This window comes from Harpia harpyja, chromosome 21 (genome assembly GCF_026419915.1).
Source record: "Harpia harpyja isolate bHarHar1 chromosome 21, bHarHar1 primary haplotype, whole genome shotgun sequence".
Lineage (NCBI taxonomy): Eukaryota > Metazoa > Chordata > Aves > Accipitriformes > Accipitridae > Harpia > Harpia harpyja.
The window spans coordinates 5,507,159-5,528,031 of NC_068960.1; the positions used below are offsets into that span (position 1 = coordinate 5,507,159).

The following is a 20,873-nucleotide window of genomic DNA, read 5'->3' on the forward strand; positions in this document are numbered from 1 at the left end:
CTCAGTTTCACAGGTATTGAGTATAGAGGAGGAGGTGGTGAGCATAGGGAGGGAAGAAACACGGTATTTGACTTTTCACTTTTATGTGAAATGATAGCTATGCAACAGTGGAGATTTTCATAGAATAGATGACTTAAGGATGCATCCGAACATGGTACTGTTCCAGAAAAATCTCTCGAGGTTCCATACTGTCACAAGCCGACCAGCTGATAATTGAACACTAATGGAAGGAGCAGAGCTGTTAAGTTGTCTCCTCAAAGGAGAAGAGTAAGGTTAGCTCAATAGTCTGCTTCTCCTTTTTGTGAACCTGCACTAGCTGGGAAGGCTTTCTATTACAAAGGCAGAAAGCAGAACGGTCTCCCCCTTCTCATTAGTTTGCAGCTATACTTAAAGCGGCTCTGTGGCGTGAACCTATTTTGCTCTATTATTGACGTAGTATTTGGGGGAGAGGAGGAAAACTTCTTGGAAACATCATGCAAGATTTTCTGTTTGAGAAAATGTGTTGCTCTGAGAAGTAGTTTATTGACACCTTTCAAATGTCTCCTCTGTATACAACACAGATTCCTGCAGTTCAGACTGTGGCAGACTTGTGCTTCACTTGGCTTTACTCCTGAACAAACTGTTGGTGTTTGTCCTTAGAAGGTCTGCTCTCCACCCCACCCCCAAAGCCTCTTAATTTGACTTGCTTTCCTTGATTTTCACTTAATTCTACTTTGGAAAACTCAGTAAAATCTCAAACTGAAAAAATAGTGGTTTATTGATGGAACTCTTTCCCATTTAATTCCATCTCTGAATTCTGCCTATTTAAGACTTGGATCCATCTGGTCAGAGTACAGTACTGAATCAGTAATGATGTTAGATGTGGGCAGGAGGCAAAAGAACCACCTACTATATCCTCTTTCTGTCTTCTTCCTCCCAGTCCAGCACATGCATTCTAGGTTGCGAGGAGTTCAGATGGCTGTCCATGTGGCTGGACTGTTTCCCCCTCTGCAGTTCAGTAGGATGTGACTGGGGCTTTAATTAAGATATTTTTTTTCTCTATAGGCTAGTCTGCTCAACAGCTTGAGAAGTTTGTTAAACCCACTTCAGTTTCCACTGTGGCTTAATTAATTTACATGTGTAGATGAGGCCTTAAGGATGGAAGCTTAGTCACTTATTTCAAATTGTTTATTTCATCCTTGGATTTGTTTTCAGATGCTTATAGTGCTTAATTTGTATAAAGCAGATGCATGTGGAGGTGAATAAAAATAAAGCTTTCCATTTGATATAAGACTTCAATATTACTTGTGGGCTGTTTTCCTCCCTGGTAAGTCATTTCTCATAAGCCTGAGCTTCAACATAGTAGCTTTATAATGATTGAGGGCTATGTCAAAGGACTCAGCTGTAGATGCACATGAAAATAGGATGGAGTTGCACATTAATACAGCTGTTGTTTGTGCAGTTACCAACCCCATCTCACCTAGTGAATCCTCACTTAGGGATGTTTGGTCCTTTAGTGAATCAGTACCTGAACAGCTTTAATTTTCCACTCACATAAATCCATTCCGATTTTTGTTCGTAAGTGAAAGTAATGATGTGAGTTGTGTGGTAGGATAGGCTGAAGTGAAAAATGCAGAAAAAGCAATCCTGAATGTTTTGAAAGAGAACAAATTCTGAAATGAAATAAAAGAAGTTTAGGCTACTTGAAATCTTCATACTAAAGTATCAATTGGTAGTGCTAAGGTTTAAGTGCAGATTTGGAAGAACTTCCCCTTCTCCTCATGCCGAAACAACCTTCAGTAGGCGAGAGAATATTTGGAATAATTGATACGTCATGGCTGGATGTGAATAAATAAAAAGTGTTTCAAGATAATGACTATAAAACAGATCACAGAGAAAACTTGACTTGATTGTGAATGGAAACTGAAGTTTATTTCAGATCACCAAAGGTTGTTTGAGGTTCACTATCACTCATCTGCTGGACTCACCATGCAGTGTTGTCACTGGCACTGGAGCAGGAGAGATGAGGTTATAGGGAGGGTAGTCACTTCTTGGGTGAAACCATCTCTCGCAGACCCAAAATACAGCTGTGAACTAATGAAATAAATGTTCTTGGCGTATGACATGAGACAACTTTGATCACTAGTGGTCTAGGAGGTTTACAGGTGCATGTAAAGGTCAGACATTGTAGAAGGCAATACCAATCTCAGTTTAAGTGAGTGAATGTGAGATGTTGAGTAGCTTCTCAGTGCTGAGAGCAAGCTCGTATATGTTGTGAAATTCCACTGATTTGAGAAGTCACTGGGAAAGCAAGCATAGTAACAGCTGGCAGAAATGGTGCACTTCATAGTTCAAAGTTGGTCAGTCTCTTAGAATTAACAAATACCAAGCTAATATTGAAAAAGGAGTGTTTTGTTTCTAGAGCAAATTATTTTTGAAAATCAGACACGGAAACTGGCTTGAGGAATCCCTCAGACTTGTAAGCCTTGTGTTCTCTGTAGTTGAGCCTGCTGAATGCTGACATAATGGGCATGGTGAAAAACTTCAGAATAATGTAAGCAAGGTGGAATTTATTTTTTTCTGCACTCTGTTGCCTACACACTTGGTTTTATAGGAATCAAACTGTTAAATAGCACACCTGAGTGCAACTAAGACTTAACTTGCATTTTACCTCAGTCTGATTTCCACCTGAAACCTAACTTTCAAATACTGAGCAGCTTTCTGAATCTTGCAAGACCATCATTTTAATCTATGTTGCATCTAAAAATGGTTGTATAGGTACAGGCAAAATGAGAAAATCTTTTTAAAATAAATTGTGAGGGATAAATGACTCTTTCCAATCCTTACATTCACTTTAACAAGAGATGTAGACAAATTTCAGTAAAACATGTCTGAGCTGATGTTTCCACAGAAAGTGGAGCATTGGGGCACTCTGCAACAAATGCTTTGGTGTAGAAGTGGAGTAGGAAGCATTGTTCTGCGAGATACTCAAGGTTATGCCTGTTGTAAATGCGTTCAAGTTGCTTAGCTTTCCAGCTGGCCACCTGCCATGGAAAAGTCCAAGCTCAACATTCTCTCATGGCTGGTGTTAGCTGTTTTTTTCAGTCCACAAGATCTAAGATATTTATTTCCCATCCCTTGATCTGATAAGGTTTAAAAGGGAAACTCACTGGTAAACTTGGGATTTAGTCTTGATCAGATAGTCAGCACTGCGGACTAGACTAATTCATAAGGTAATACTTTTTTGTCAATGTCTATTCTAGTTCTGCAGATGTCTTCTGTAAACAAAGCAAGTTTCAGGTTTGCATACTGAGCTGCTGAAAACAAAGAATGGAACTAGGGTCACATAATAATGTGATTGTGCATCGTTCCTTGCCATTTGTAAAAACATCCAGTTGCTTCTAAATTCTGATGTGTTAGTTGGAAATGCCCTTTTTTGCATGGCAGCTGCCCACTGAGAATAAATGGGATAATTTGCTAGTGATTGGCCAGAATCTTGGATCCATCCTTCCATTTACAGCTCAGGACTTCCTTTTAACTGTGGCAAGATTGCTGCTTTCAGTTGCCTTCTCTTGTGCGTTTTAGCTGACTGTGCTTGGAATGAGAAGTTGAGCTGGCGTGTGTTAGTTCAACTTCACGGAGAACCTCCGGTGTTTGAGATGAAAGGGTTCTGGCAGCAATTTTAGACAATGTATTCGCTTAGACAGTTGGCAGGGAAACAGGAAGGAATCCTTTCATGGGATGCTTATGACTAGGTCTGTCGTCCACTCGTGCCAGGATGAGTGTGTGTGAGCTGGGCACACTGCTGATGTTGGATACAGTAACCAGACTTTGTTGTTGTTGTTTGAACATAACAGTGATTCTTCCACATGAATTGGGTATATATCCCCTTGCATCTACCCCTTGAATCTTGCTAGCTGCTAGTCAGCGAAGGCTAGGAAATGCTAAATCACTGTAGCTAATGTGCGAGTCTGGTTAAGGATTTTTCTAGAATTTTTTTTTTAAAGCAATAATTTAACCCTTTTGTATCACACTGTGCATCTTTGTGTGTTGTTTGTTGCCAGTACTGTTTTCTCTGCTGTTTGCACCTGCTTTTCTTCCAGTCATTGCAAATCTGTGAAGCAGGAATAGCAGTGATGAAGAGACAGTAAGTATGAGTAAAATGATAGGGGGTTTTGTTAATGTTTCTTGAAGCTTATAGTCTAGGATGAGCCTGCCTTAGTCTATTAACAGAAAAGTCCTTTCCCCCTTGAGGTACTGTTGCTAGTGTGCATATTGGAGACAAATGGATGGAATTATTAACATAGTATCAAGAGTAATTTATCTCACCTACATCCTGTTGATGTAGAAACACCTAGAATTCCAGGAAAAAATGTAACTTTTTTTTTTCCTTGCAGCACTTTCAGAAAGAGTTGCTGTATTTAATTGCTGAGAAAAGCTAACGCGTGTAGGAGTTGCCCTTTACCACAAGAACTCTGCTCCTGTTAAGAGTGTTTCTTACGCTGTAAGGCTAGAATTTCACTTGGTCACAGGGATCCACAAATCTTATCACTGATGTGGAAGCTCAGATTAGCCTAGACTTTTGGGGGAAAATGAAATAAATATTTATCACCTATTTGTATGCTTTACAGCACATGGATAAAAAGTTTGGCCAGTGTGTCATGTAGGATGAGTTTATAGAAAGCCATCCTGACTTGGACAAACAGATTTTTGCATTGCCTGTTTGTACTGAGCTGACATATAATGAATTTTTTAAACATTTTCAAACTTTAATATCTGATACCTACACTGTACGACCAGGCAGTAGAAAGAAGAGGTAGTTTTTAGAAGAAGGTTGGAACCAAACAGTACTTTTTTGTAGTTGGTATGTTTGTAGAGTACAGATAGCAGCAACTTGGATAAGCACTGGAGTTGCTGGATGAGAGCCAGTAGCTCAGTCTTTTGTTAAGGAGGAAGTTAAATAACACTAGAGAGATTTGATAGTTAGAATTCTGTGTGGCTTAAATACAGAGAAATGGTTAGTCTCTGCCTTAGAACTGGTGATTGAATGAAAAATTAATGTTTGTCTTGTGTCAATAAATTTTAGTGCCCAGACAGGATATAGAATATCTGTAGAACAGCATTTTGGCGTAGAATGGGTATCAGCATTTCAGGGCAATTTAGGTTACTTCAGCATCCTTCTGAGTGAATTCTTAACAAGCACAGACTTGCTTATCTCCTTGGAAAATAACACTGAATTCATCAGCTGTCACAGAGAAGAGAACGCACTTTTGGCTGTAGTAAATCCATACCCTGTAACCAGTGAAGCTGAATAGAAGTGCAGATTCAGAAGTAATCTGTTGGAAGAGCCTGCAGGTTTGGGGAGGGGGAGTTGTTTGTTTATAGTTGCCCCTCATGAGAATTTTAACCCTCAGCCCTTGGGGTTTGGGAAGGACTACTACTTCCCTTGGACAAAACCAGGGTGCGGAACCTGGAGCCGTGTCTGCGTGCTCACTTCCAAAGGATATATGTATTATGGTGGCAGGATGTTAACCTGCTTCTTCTGTCCAGTAGGTTTCACTAAGAAAGGCATTTCCTGTGTCTCTCTTTGCCAGTGACATTTTGGGTTTTAATCTCAGTACCCCGAAACTTGGCTGATCTAATGCCTCCAACATTTTCAAATACTAGGCTCCTGGGTTTTTTTGTCCTACTTCTGTGGTTGTAACCTTGCTCTTCCCTTGGGTGTCTGCTTTGGATATCTTGCTTTTATAAAAACATCTGAAATTGTAACATTCAAACTCCTTACAATCAACAGGTGATCGACATCCCAGGGAACTTGGAAAAAATGAGGTCTCAGTATTTGTCTGAAAAACAGATTTCACATGCAAGTTAGCATTGAAAGTTAGCATTAGCATTGCATTCTGTCAGTATATGTCTCTGGCAGTCCTAATGGAATAGTACCTTATATGAAGGCCAACTTCAGATGAAATTATGTGTTAATGCTTTAAGTCCATCCCATTTGTTTATCTGAGATCTCAGAGGTTAAAGGCTGGGAGATTCCCAAACTTCTTTCTGGGGTCTCCTGGATTTCCTCTGTGTTTTTCAGCCCTGCTGCCAAATGTTTTACAACTCCTGAATGGAGGGTGGGATACAAACACTGCTCTTCTTTTATTTGGATCACTGTTGCTTTTTCCTTGCAGATTGAGCTGCAGTTTGTGGTAGTTACTTACAGTATCCATTTCTCCATGTGTTTTGCTGTATTTGTGGGAATCGTGTTAGATCTGTATTATATGCTTCCTTGAAGTATAAAGTTTCCTTCCTGTGTGGTTTAATTCATCATCTGCAACAAGCTAAGACTGACAGGTCTACCTTAAATTGTGCACTCTAAATTTAGCAGCTAGAGACAGAATGATCAGGAAGGGCTAATTTAATACTATGTCAAAAAGGCCTTGGGACAAGGAAAGGAAAAAAGCCAATTTGGAACAGACGGTCCCCTTTCAGGTCTTTTAGTTCATAGGAGAATTTAGAGGAACTGCTTTTCAGAAGGAAAAGTTTGAAATGAGCCTGTATTTTAGGGAACTGGACAATAGGATGTTTCACTATCATTTCAACTGTCACACTGAATAACTGGCTGAGGGTTAAAGTGACAAGTTGATAAATTCTAGCCTTGCAGAACATTTTTTATTACTGAGTTTCTGTGGGTATTTTAAAGCCATCTACATACAATCAATTGTGCATTTATTTTCATTAAATGAATACTGCTTGGGAACTCTGCCCAACTGTTTTCTGCTTGCTTTTTGCAATGAGGCTATTAATGGCAAAGGAAGTGATGCCAGATTAGTTGTAATATGTCTGTGGGGAGATGTCTTATGTGCTGTGAACCTAGCCTGAAGGGACAGAGACGTTAAATTCAATTAGTTATTTTCATGGTGACTTATCTGGAGCTAATATTAAGATGACATTCATGTCATACAAAATATATAGAATAAAAACTACTTAATTTTGTTGCTTTTGCCCCTTGAGAATGCTATGTTCAAAATAATCTAGCATATAAAAGAAGAGTTTTAGAGCACTATTTCAGGAAGCAAGAGTGTATGTTTACATTTTACCTTTCCTCCCTTTCTCTTCCACCAGTCAGCTTTTAAGGAAATTGTACTTTTTTCTCTGGCTTCACCAAACTTTGTACTGCAGATAGGGCAGTTTAAAAAAAAAAAATAAATTAAAAAATAAATCCAATAGCAGTGCTGTATTGTGGAACTTCTGGGCTCATTTTAGGCCTTCTGTTTGTGTTTCTTGATTCCCCCAGTTCCCAGATGTGCAGTGACTCATCCTACTGAACAATGGGAACAGCATCTCTTATTCCTTCACTCGGTCCCAGTTGGCAAAACTGTTACTCAGAGGATATGTATTGCAGAGGGAGAAGAGATTAGCAGTGAGAGAATGAATCATCCAAGCGTTTGTGGTAACTCTTGTGTGGTGAGCAAGAAGTTAAGGAAGACTAATGGTCTATACTATGCTCTGGTGTACTAAAATGGAGTATCTGAATTATGTAAAATTCATAACTCAGAGGTCATTCTTCCCTCCACCACCACTGTCCCAGAAAACACAGGGCATGGATGACAGACAGCATTTTGACATCTTGATTTATTATCAAGGAGGATGAGGGGAAAAAAAAAAAAAAATCGCTGGTTTGTATCAACAGCAAAAAAGGTGAGGGTCATTTCAGGCTTTGTTGATACAACTTTCAGATGTGAAATATACTGATAGACTAATAGTTAAAATTTAAAAAAAAAAAGTCAGTACAGACATGCTTCACTGACATACTTTGCTGTGACTGTGACAGAATGGTGCTTCATATCTAAGTACTGTGCTGGTTGAAATGAAATAATGTCTTTCAGATTTTAAGAGTCTTATTTATTAATATTGTTAGAATTTTTTTTAAAGAAATGGTGTACTGACAGGGAAATACGAGAAGATTTGAGTCTTTTTAAATCTGAAAAGACAGAAGCTCAACAATCTTTTACGAACATAGTTGAACTTAGGAAGTTTCTTGAGCTGCCACGGTTTTTCTTGACACACCAGCCTATAAAAGATTGACACGTCTGACCTGGACCTTTTTTTTTTGTTGTTTTTTTTTTAAGTGAACATGCCATGATGTAATTATCTTTAGGTATTTAAATATAGTATAAATAACTTTGGCTTTCATTTCTATTTTGCTGCTTGCAACCATATTTCAAAATAAATTGCAACGTTCAAAAAACTACTTAATTTTTTTTCACTAGAACCATTAAAATAGTGTGGTTGAAGTCTTCAATCTGCTTAAAGATATTTTTAGTATCTGATGAATCAATTGCAAATATTTGCTGCCACTTCTATGGCAAGTCGTGCTAGTGAACCAGAAATAACTGGCTAAGATCTGGAAGAGGAGAGCATTTGAAGTGCTAAGCCTGCTTTTGAATGTAGTTGAATGGCTAGATGACTTTGGACAAATGCTAAGAATTTGCACTGAAAAAGCCAAACCAGCTCGTTTATGGTCAGCATCTTCAAGAGAAAAAGTGTAGTTCAACATGAGAGGGGCAGCAGATACTTTTTTACAGTAATTTGCCTTGAATGGAAAACCTACCTTGATGAACAATTCATAAACTGTGTGTGTGTGTGTATTTTTTATATGTGTACATATATATATATGCACACACATATATTTGTTTGTGTGTATAATGCCAAAAGCATGAGATAGCTTTGCATAAATAATAATTTATCAATGGAATTCAAAACTGCATTCAAATGCAGCTTGATATAAAGCTAAATAAATTTGACTTCTAGATCTAATTAATATTACTATCTATTTTCCCTGGATGACAAGGAAAAAATTAAAAGATAAAGGAATGTTAAGTTAATGCTGTTGTTCTGATTAAAAATACTAATACGAAACAGTCCTAACACCAGGAGTTTCCATATTTTCCTCATTTAAATACATTACAAGTTATTCATCAAGTCAGTCGGTGCCGTCTGCAGTTGTTCTGTGCTGCCTGATCGATGAACTGAAATACCCCATGTGCTTCCCAGAAGCAACCAAGTTTTCTGTGAATCAGAACAAGATGTAGAGCAAGGCTACTCAAGAAGTCTTTGGAGCAGGAACTTAATCAGGGAATCATCTTTAAAGTAGGGGCTTTTGAGTGTGTGGTGTGGGTTTGGGTTTGGGTTTTGTTGTTTGGGTTTTTTGGGGGTGGTGGTGGGAGTCTCCCTTCAGGTTTGTGTGCTTTGATGTTTTGAGCTTTTCTTGACTTCAAATCCTCTGGAACTTGTTGGGGATTTGTTGTTTTGACTGGAAGCAGATATTTTGACTTAACTACTGGATGTCTTTGAATTCGGTGCTAGAAGAGAATATTCAGGCATCTTCAGATCTGTCAGACCATGTGTATGGTGTTCATACCTCTTCCAGCAACCTGACTTGGTTACCCAGCTATCCGAATGTTTTGCAATTACTGCTTAAAATTTCCCAGAATGAATTATTTGTCTTAATTGCAATGTTATGAAGAGCTGTGTAAAGAAACTAGAGGAGTCTAGTTTCCCTAAATCATTGCAGAAATTAACATGGTTTTTTTTCATTAATCAGATTATTTTTCTTACCTTCTTATAAACGTGCAAAATGTTAAACTGATTGATGCGTGGGATAGGAAACAAGGGAGGCCAGAATCTGTAAATCAGGTAAACTTGCTTGGTGTCCCAGCAGTTTATGTGCATGCAGCTGTTTCCTGCTCTCAGTGTGGGAGGGTATATGGACCAGGCAAAGACTCTTAAAGCAACTGGGTAGAAAATAGGAACAACTTGTATCAGAGATGGCCCGTTTGCAGTCTTGTTGCACATCTAAAGGCATTGTGTAGGACAAAGCACAATAGATAGAGAAGGGTTTTTTTGTAGCTTCAGTGACCTTTTCTTTTTGGGCTCTTCCATCTCCTAAATATGACTAATGCTGTACAGGAAGGCCTTTTCTCTTATTCATGCGGTCTGTGATATCTCTTTTGATCCAACAGAGTGCCAAAAAATACAGGAAATTACTTTCACCTTATGAAAATTCATGATTGTAAGGAAGCTCTTAGAGCAATTGTTCTGTGGAAACTTGCCCCCACCCCCCCCCAAAAAAAGTAATTTTTTCTTCTAGAAATCCACAGTAAATCTTTTGCAATATGTGGTATTTTTTTGCAAATATGTGTGTTCTCTCTCCTTTATCAAAAGACACTTCCAGTTTTAAATGTTAGGAAAAATTAAGCTACAGCTCCTTTTTGTCTATGCTGTATGCTGATAGTATGTACTTGTACAGTACACTGAATCCTCTGATCTCCAGTCTGATTCTCCAAAATGAACCGTTGTGTTGGCATCTGTTTACAGTTGTACTGGAGGGGAATAATTCTGTTCTGCTGTCTCAAGCCTATGGTGTAGAGGAGAATGTATGGTTTAAGAATTTATATTGCTGTTGGAATCTGACATGGTATTTTGAGAATGTTCTCATTCCGAATTAGTAATTTGGTGAGGGCACCTACTGTCAGTTTGGTCGTTACTGACATGGCCCTGATCTGTGATATATGTAATGTGTTTTGCTGACTAAAATTATTAAAAGGCAGCAGGATTTTCCATTTTATCGTTCTTATGACATGGCTACAACTGCAAGACATATGTCCTAAACAATGAAGAATACTTTCTTACTGAACAGATCATCTTCATCTGAAGAAATGAAAGGGAAGTGTTTGAAGGAGAATACACTTCTGCCAAAGATAGTTTCACTCCAGAAGTAAAGCCTGTGTCTATATGGAAACAATTGTGCAGGGCTTATTGTACCCACTAATGCGAAGCGGCACTTGATTTGAGTGTAATACATGGGCAAGCTTGTTTAAAAAAAAAAAAAAACCAAACAAAAAAAAACAACAAACAAACACACACACCCCCAAACCTCTCTTACACATTTTCACATGAGAGTACATTTTCTTTGTAAACATTGCCTATATTCTTCTCAATATAACTGCTAAAGGATTTTGTACAAGATGAGCAAATCCATTATTAAAACTCCTGAGCCTAAAAGGGAAACTATCTGTAGAAGAGAAAGTCCTTCAGAATGTTCCTTTTTGGTTTTTGGGTTTTTTTTGACAAGCAAGTCTAGCTCAAATTATCACAAATTGTGGGTGACTTAAATCTTTCACTTTTCTAAAGATATGCCAACCAGTCTAGGATATGCTTTTGTTCACTGTTGTGAATTTTAAACAAAACACATTGGTTTCTTATGTGTTTCATTTTTACTCCCACACAGTGTCAGTTAACTGCATTCATCATACAAGGGGAAAAAACGAATTCTTTAAGCCGAAGGACTGACGTTAATAACACTTTCTTTTCATTGTAAAGATTTATTAGATTGAGTATTTATTCAGATCTCTACTCAACTTTGATTTTTCTAGAACTAATAGAGAGTTGCTTTTATAAGAAATACTACCTACCTTACACGTCAGTAGTATATTACGGCAGCTCCACTTCATTATCAGCAGTTTATGTGAATTAAGCTATGTAGTGTAACTTTTATTGTTCCAGCTCCTGAAGGGTGCTGTCCAAGCTTCCACTTGTGATACTGCTCTGTTAGACCTCAGTGCATGTTGGAAAGTGAAAAGGCTATAGTTCAGCTGGATTTGCTATCCTAGAAACAAGCTTAGTTCCTATCTTTCCTTTTCCACAGGGTGAATCGGTGAAATACTTCCTGGATAACCTGGATCGGATCGGTCAGCTGGTAAGACATACCTTTTCTTTCTGAACCAAAAGAGCTCAAAGAGATAATAGAAGCCTGGGCGTGCTATGATTAATGCTTTTTGGTTGGTTTCTTTGGTTTTTTAAATAATAATGCATCAAATAACTTCTATGTTCTTTCTCTGGAAATAGTAAACTCCAGCATAATGAAACTGAAGCTTAGTATTTGCTTAATCTTTTTTGACAGACAACAAATATTGTTTATGGAAGTTGTATTTATGCACCTATTTTCTTTTCAGTCCTACGCAGTCTCTGGATCTCATTCACTTTTTGTGATGATCTGATGGCTGGTGCTACATAAGATACCAGAGTGAAACCTTCCCAATAAAAAAAATTACTTTTTAGGATTCAAAATCTGTAATGAAAATATCTGTCAGGAGACTTGGAGGAGAAAGAAGGGAGATGATTTTCCTAAACAGTAACAGTGATAAGCTTCTGAAGAACATATCTGTCTACAGTCATGGGCTGGGCCACAGCCTGTGGTAGAACATGTTGCTGTACTTGCCAGTCATGGAGTGTGAACCTGGAAGAAGTAGTTCTGCTAAAGCTTGCAAATATGTCCTTTGTAAGAGTAATGGACTGTGAAAAACTAGATTTCAAAAAAAAAATCCTTTCAGTGATGACTTTGGTGATCTGCTTTACTGAACACTACCTAAATGGCAATAACACTGTAGCTAAGAATTTCATAATGAAAAAATAGACTTCAGCCTGAAAATGAGAGGCTTGAAACATAAAAAGTGAACCAGTGCATTAGTCCTATATTTTTATTCTCGTGTGTCTCAGGATCTTCTGTAGCTGTTTACCAATGTGTTGAGATAAATGGTCAACAGTCCATTTTTTGAAGTTGAGTATTCATTCTTCACTTGATAATTAAAAAACCATGGGTCTTGTTGATTCTTCCTATCGCTTCAATATTCTGGCATTAGCCAGCATTTTTGAAGGACTTTTGTGACACTTTTCTCCTTTCTTTTACAGAATTATTTCCCCAGCAAACAAGATATTTTGCTGGCTAGAAAAGCCACCAAGGGGATAGTAGAGCATGATTTCATCATTAAAAAAATACCTTTCAAGATGGTGGATGTAGGTGGACAGAGATCTCAGCGTCAAAAGTGGTTCCAGTGCTTTGATGGAATAACTTCAATTTTGTTTATGGTCTCCTCCAGTGAATACGATCAGGTTCTCATGGAAGACAGGCGCACAAATAGACTTGTGGAGTCCATGAATATCTTTGAGACAATAGTCAATAACAAGCTTTTCTTTAATGTTTCTATTATCCTATTCCTCAACAAGATGGATCTTCTTGTAGAGAAGGTAAAGACTGTCAGCATTAAGAAGTATTTCTCGGACTTCAAAGGCGACCCTCACAGGCTAGAAGATGTTCAACGTTATCTGGTGCAGTGCTTTGACAGAAAGAGGAGAAACCGTAGTAAGCCGCTCTTCCACCACTTCACCACTGCCATAGACACTGAAAACATCCGCTTTGTGTTTCATGCCGTGAAGGACACGATCCTTCAAGAGAATCTGAAGGATATTATGTTGCAGTGAAGGAGAGCAGCCGATGTTCTGTTAAAATTTGCTGGAGGGTTAGATCAAAGTTTTTATCCTTTCTTTATGGCCCTTGCATGTGGTGTAGGACCCGTGCTAATTACTTGGCTCAGGAATGCTGTGAACTAGCCAGTCCAAACAGAGGAGCTATAGGCCGAAGGAGTCAAATGTTAATGTTAGCTACTGAATCATTTGGACTAGAAACACTACTGAAACATGGCCGTTATAGGTTCTGTACCTAGTTTGGAACGCTGAATAACACAACCACCTTCTGCCTTCTTAGAAAAAAGAAATCTCTGACAAACCATGTGTGGAAGACACGTTGTTTTAAATGAATATGCTCATTTTTCAGAGACGCTAGTAGTACAAACTGCCTTTTTTTTTTTTTTTTTTTTTTTTGTAGTTTGGAGGTGCTGAATCGATCAAACTAATCTAAACGTAATGAGATTGGCAGCTGTATTGGAGAACATTAATGGAAGTTCCATTCTTAACCCTTAGGAATATAACCAGATCTTGTGTGCGTGTTCAGCTTTGCCAAGGGTCTGGAATCCACTTACCAAGGTGGATGCACAGCTCTTGTCTGAAGGTTTTGCATGAGTCTCCTGAGGCAAAAGTCTAAAACTGTATAAGGAAACCCATGTTGGAGTAAATTGGATGGGAAGTTAAGGCCTCACCGATATAGAGAAGGGTTTATTTTGCACTATGTGTGAAGGGTATCACATCATGGGAAAACTGATTTCCTTGGTGAAGCAGCCTGTGCTAGAGCACCTGACCATGTATTTGCACAGTGGGTGCTCGAGTGAGATGTACTTCATGGAAATTCAGCACTGTTCTCACATTCACAGTTGGCAGTATTTGTGAAGGTTCAGTATCTCACGTGACAGGTCTTTATCTATATTCAAAAGGTTTGAAAGCTGATTAAACTCTTAAGCAAAGGTTTTGGTAGTACAGCAGCTGCTTGATTAGTTTCCAACAGCTGACGTTATAGGAAGACTGAACACCCTAGAGATCCCAGTTTTACAGCTGCACTGATGTATTTGGACAGCAAGACCTTGCTGTAAAATTAGCCTTTAATCTGTGTCTTAATGGGATCTTTAGCCTATAGTAATGCACATGTAATTCTGAGTACAGTCAAGTTTGGAGTTGCCCGTTTTGGGCAATGGTTAGTGTGTAAAATTGCAAGAGGCTATGAATAACGTTGATACGAACTGTTAATTTCCTAGCTCTCTCAATCTGTGTAACTAACTGTCAGGTGCCTTTTTTGTGTACAGACATATCGGATCTTTTCTACTGCAGTGGGGTACATGGACAAATGGAAGATCTGCCTTTTATATCAACATTGTAGTGCTATCCTTTAAGTAATTTTTCAAACATAGTTTACTGTGCAATTTTTGTCATAGTTTTTATCCAAGAATAAAACCTGAAGGGCTGTTTGCACCCGTAAAAAGTCAGCAGATTCCCTGGAGTTCTTATCCCCTTTGAGCCTGCAATGGCATGTCAAAACAAGCAACGTTTTACTTCAGCTGGTAATCCCATGGGAAATGTGGTCAAAAAAAGTCCTGTTCTGTTGTCCTTTCATGTTAATTTGGATAAAATCTGGAATCTTTCCTCCCCTCTGAAGCTTGCAGATGTTCATATCAGTATTTTTGTGTAGTTCCCTAATGTAGCAGTCTCTTGGCTTTCTTTGTGCAAGCTTCAGGGTGGGAAAGATGTAGCTATTTCAGTGCTATGTAATGCGCACAGTATTGAGGTATGAAGCAACTGAAAAGTTGCAGATGGGAAAATCTAACTTAAATTTGAGCAAACTTAAACAGGAATTAGCTTCCTTGTAACAAGTCTTATTTATGCCAGGACCAACTCTGTCTTTTAAATATTTATTCATTTTTAACCTTGAAGGGGAAAAATGTTACATGACTCTAATATTCAGATGGGGGGAAACTCTTAAGATTATTACATTTGAAAAGGTAAATGTTTCAACACAGAGTGATGCAAACGAATTAACTAATCATATAAGGTTCATTTCTCTAAGCTAGCCCATTTGTTTGGCTGAAGACTAAGACTGTTTTCAAAGCTTTCAGATATTCTTGGAGTTCTTGGTAGTGGTTTCCACTTCACACAAAGCACTGGGAAAGAGGCAGCAGTTGTGGGCTGACCTGACTTCTAGGTTGACTTGGCTTTATTTCCTAGTTTGCTGTGAGCTTTATTCTTTCACTAAATCTTCTAGATGGGTTAATATTATGCTTGTTTTCTCAAATGAGTTAAACATTCCCTTTCAACTGTATTTTTTCTCAAGAATTACCTCAGGTTTATGTCTGAATCTACTGTAGTTTTACCTGGGAGGCATAGCATAGAATTTCCTGTTATGTTTTTCTCTTCATGCTCATCCATGGTTTTGTATCCTTAGTCACCTTACAGATTTAAAACTCTGAACAGAGCTAATAATGCAACTTATATTTTAAGTAACTTAATCTGCACCTGGAAAAGAAACAGCATGAGATATCTCATATTGAGCTCTCAAGCATTTTTTTTTATATAATAGGGCAGTTTTGCACACTAAGTCATAGTTTTAGGGAACCAGTTTGATCACCTCAGGCCCATTATTGCCTTTCTTCTTTTTACTGATAAAATGGGCCTAAGCGTGATGCTGTAGACTGCGGATGAAAATCAGTAGTTTGGCTCTGTAGGCTCTGTGTTCTGTTGAACTTTGATAGTGATGGTTCACACCAGGAATCAAAGATCAGGAAAATCTTCTTGCAAAAGTCAAGCACTTCTCACGTTTGCAAAGGATCTGGCCCATGAGTAAAAAGAATATTTTTTTAAGTGGCAGCTTTCTCTGCAAAATACACTCCACTTCTTGCCACAGCTGAGGGGTTTTGTATTTGGTTTTTTTCCAAGGTAAGTTGTGGTATAATAAAGCCAGAAAATCATGTTATGGTAAATCAGTTAATTACTAAAGCAGAACTTAGGTAGGTTAGATCGTACAAACATCTCAGGACAGGCTTGGTCAGTTGCTTAGTCCTTTCACAAGAAACAAATGGAGAACTTTATTTTAAGTGACATCCTGGAGAACTTTGCACGTAAACACAGCTGGAGAGAACATCTTTTTTTGTTAACTTTATAGGCTTATTGTTCATTTGGCTAGTCAGGAAATGGGTCACAGGCAGGATGATAATCAGATGGAGACCTTGAACAACTACTTTTAAAAAAAAAAAAAAAAAAAAAGGCAGCCTTTTGCTGTCCCTTCTCTGACACCCGCAGGTCAATGACCAGTGACGGGGTGTTGCAAACGGGTTGTCTCTCACAAGGACAAAGAAAGGAAGTGCTTGCAGCATGTGCTTGCAGGAGAGACCTACGTAATCTTGCAGTTTAAGTAGAAAAACTAACTAAACAGGAGTCATTTATCAAACACTACTTTGTATTGGTTGTTCTCCGAACAGGCTTTAAGCTAATATGGTGTGTCAGTCAGTACCATTCCTTCAGACTGCAGTGCTGTCATTCTCTGAACAATTCTCAGATGGCATTACGAGGTGACATGGTGAATTGGAATTAAAAAAGAAGAATGGTTTTCTGTAAGTGACATATTTAATAAGCAATTGTCACTTTGAAGGAATTAAATAGTTCTTAATGTTGAAAATGAATTAATACTGATTATGGAATGGAAATTACTGGCCACTCAGCTTTACACTACAACTCAAAGATGCTTCCAGTTTGATACAAAGAATTGATCTTATTTTATTTAATATGGCAGCATAGATTATTTGACTTACTAACTTGATAATATATTCAGTTTTTTAAAATACTGCTGTGTAAAACTTAGAACTAGGCAAGCTCCTGAAGATGACCATTTACAGGCTTTCTGAGCCAACTAAAGCCTGAACCTCAGCCAAGCAGACAGAGTGGAGAAACTAACTGCAAAAAAACTGTAGTGAAATGGAGTAGAAAGAGCTCATCTGTATGTTGCACTGCAGACAAAGATATAATTCCACTAGGATAGCTAAAGTAGGTTTTAGTATGAAAAATGGTGCATTTGAGAAGTGTGTCCCATCCTGTCCGTGTGTCGTCCCCCCATCCCCATCTCCCCATCCTCCCCCGGGTATTCACCAGTCCTGGCTGCAAAGAATTGTAGAATTAAAGAAATTAAAAGAATAGACACGGAACCACTGAAGAAACTAGCAGCTTTCTTTAGTGACAGACAACTACCTTCCACAGAATATCATTTCAGAAAACAAGCCCTTCGCTGCCTTTAGCTGGCTGCCTTTGTGAATATTAACTTCATGCTTTGGAGTCTTTTCTATGTATGTACCTCTTCAGTTCTCCTGGAAAAAAAGTCATTCTGCTGCATGGAACTACAGGACTTCAGTAGAAGGCCCCTCTGATTTTCAAGTATTAAGGTTTGACACTTGACTTAACTTTGCTTGTGTCATCACATTTTCAGGAGTACTTACTGGGTTGATAGACAATTTGATGCATGCCAGCTTGAGACACAAATATGCAGTAACACCTCCATACAGTGCAGCTTGTCATGTAACCCAAACACTGATCTCTCATGATGAGAACTATATTGATTCCTCTAGGTTTAGTAGTAGCCCCTTTTCTATATCATTTTTCTAGTATAAAATCACATGGTGTAGTCAGGGGTTTTAACCTAGCACTGCCAACTCTTTACCTCAGTACACTGTGTATTAATTCTGTAACACAAAGCGGTGGGTAGGGTGTTTCAGTGGCAACTATAAAACATCTGTGCCTACTTTTGTAAATGAATTTTTAACAGATTTCTAGGAAGCATATCCATTATAGATCAGGAAGGCTGGCGTGGTCTGGGCCAGACTTGGCCTGAATTAATATTGACTCCACATACTTCTAGAAGAGGACTGTCTAGCCTAGTGAGGAAGTAATTGGCAAGACAACACAAGACCTAGTGCTTTTTAATATTACCTGTTTTGTAATTAGCTGGGGTGATCTCTGCTTTGTGCTGTGAAGTGGGCACTTCTTTGTTTTAACACTAATCTTTTTTTACATAGATGGAAATGAGTATAGCCAGGATATTTGGAGCTGAAACTGCTCCTCTGCTAACCAGGTGATGCTATCTCTTTGCTCATCTTGGTGGTTGGACAGTTTAGCTTGATTCTTGATGTTTTTGTCCTTCTAATGGCATTTGGAAAGCGGTGTTGAAGTTTGTCTATGTGTCAATATGCTTGTTTTCTTATTGGGTGGGGAGTATGGAGGTACTAGATTGTCAGTGCTAGTGGTTCTGTGCCTGGCTTGACGAACTGTATCACAGCCTCGCTCTTGGCATACGTCCGAAGGCCTTATCTTCTGTCCAATGTGAAAATATTCACAGTTGGAGAGAAAAAAAGAGCAGCACTGACTTCTGAGGTGGGCATTCTGGTAAAAAAGCCAAAGTATGTTGGAAGGGAGCAAGAGAGGGGAGCTATTTTCTAAACAGATCCCAAAAGCTGATGGTGCTTGAAGACTGACTGTATTGAAGTGAAATGCCATCTGCATTGACCCCAAAAGCTTTGAGTGACTCCAGAGAGCTATTGGCTGTGAATTAGCAGCAGCAGGCTGGCTAGGCTGGCCCTGCTGCAGCTGCACACCCTTCCATTGTAAACCTCTCTTCATCTGTTCATAACTGGGTGTGAAAACTCAATTTCTACTAAAATACAGTATATGGATCTCTGGCCAGACAGGGCATCTTACTCCTTTCTAACAGCTACTTAAACTTTCTTCAAGATACCAGAGCGTGAGAAGTATTCCAGGGGAATGGCTAGGTAAGAGACTGTTTCCATTATTTGAATAAAAAACTACAACTGATGGAGAGCAAAATTTTTTGATAAGTAGGATGTGAGAGAGCATCTTACAAGGGAAGTAACAGATTTTGAACAGCACTGCTTCTCTGCTAATACTTCCCGTCAATCTCTTGTGCTGAGCTTGTGTGCAGGTGGTTGGGCACAAAAGCTGAGAGAAGATAGCAGGGAGAAGGGGAACGTGGAAGAGAAATGATCTTTTGGTAGCTCACGAGACTTGGAAAGCATGGTTGGTGGACTTAGGTTTGAAAACGTGGGTTCAAACTCCCATTTGCATCGAAGCCATTATCTCTCTTTAGAATAATGAGTGTTCTTCCAGTGAACAGGTTTCGTTATCTGGAATGTGTAATCAGCTTGAATTGATGATGAAAGTATTTCTGGAGACTCCACTTAACAAAATGGCTAGTATTTATTGCTCTTGTGATGAGTTGTCTTGTTTATGGAATCAATATGTGTGACAGCAAACTGACAAAACACAAAGTTATCTCGTGACACAATCATGTAACTAGGAAGCCAATTAATGTTATCTTTTATTCTGCAATTTACTTGCTCTCTGGTGCCTATGCATTGTAACACACATACTATGCAATATCATTCTTTTTTTTAAATCGGTTCACTGCATTGGGCAAGAAAGGCCTGAGTTTAGCCTTAATTTTCTAACAGTTCACAGGAAAGTACTTTAAAAACAGTGACAAACTAAAAGAAGGTAAAAAATGCATAAAGTAAAAGCACAGTTCCAGACTGCTCACATAAGTGTCTTTCTAGCACCAAAACAGCATCCATGATAGAAGCAGCTACTTGCTGTAATAGTTTCAATTTATGAAAACTGTGTACTAGATAAAATTATATTGTGATGTGTAAAAAGTGTATTTTATAGCTTTGGTGACTTAGTTTACTGTTTTGTATATATGAATTTTATAAATCTATTAAAACTTGACTTGTTATACTGTTCTTTATGGGTTTTATCTTTCAACAGAGTCTAGAGTGACATTTTTTGCTTTATTTGAAAATTTCCTGCAAGAGAGATGCTTTTTGAATAAATTACAGCATGGACTGCATGAAACTACAGCTGTCATGCAATGAAATCTTGTTCTGTAATCTTTATGTATCTCCCCCCTCTCCAGTTCTGGCCTGAATCATTTGAGTGTGTCCAGGAATTGAAGGCTGGTGAAACATTAACCTATATAAAACTTCGAACTCATTTGTCTGTAGCGTTTCAGTAGCTAACTTAGGCATTAGAACTGATGGCAAGTGGAAGGGGAGACACAGCTAGAGTTTGTGCTTATGTATTTTAAGCTCAGCAAGAGAAGATAATTAAGCCTGTTGAGTTGGCAACACCTGTTAGAGATTCCTCTTCTGCTGTGTAGCATCTGATAATAGCCATGAGAACTATACTTGTTTCTTTTCCAATGCCAGTCCCCTCTGTTGGACCCGCTTGTGTGCCGTGGTATCTTGTATGGCAGTGCAGAACCACTGACCCTTGGAGAGTCATCGGCATCCCTGTCTTACGGCATTGCCATCCTGGCATCAACTAATTTTGCCAGAATTTGAGCTCCAGTTCTTAGGAATGTCATTAACCTTTCCTCGCTTGTACTTTGAAAGGTCACATCTGGCAGATTTTTGTGGCAAGTCTTAATTGTTTCTTATGTGAACTATTAATGCCTAATCAATTACATTGGCAGGTACACAATTTGAGACACTTCATGGAGCGTTGTTTGTCCTTTTTACTAATCATTGGAAATGTTAGGTCCTCAGCTATATAAAGCTTTTGGGAAT

The 20,873-nt window shown here is 38.5% G+C and overlaps 1 protein-coding gene across 1 annotated transcript in view; it reads left to right on the forward strand.

The window, feature by feature from the left end:
- Positions 1 to 20,182, forward strand: part of GNA12 (G protein subunit alpha 12) — a 44,734-nt gene extending 24,552 nt beyond the window's left edge. The window contains exons 3-4 of the mRNA XM_052772704.1: positions 11,678 to 11,728; positions 12,721 to 20,182. Coding sequence (XP_052628664.1) covers positions 11,678 to 11,728; positions 12,721 to 13,290 — 621 coding nt within the window. The 3' untranslated portion in view covers positions 13,291 to 20,182. The remainder of the gene's footprint in view (positions 1 to 11,677; positions 11,729 to 12,720) is intronic.
- Positions 20,183 to 20,873: the final 691 nt, after the last annotated feature.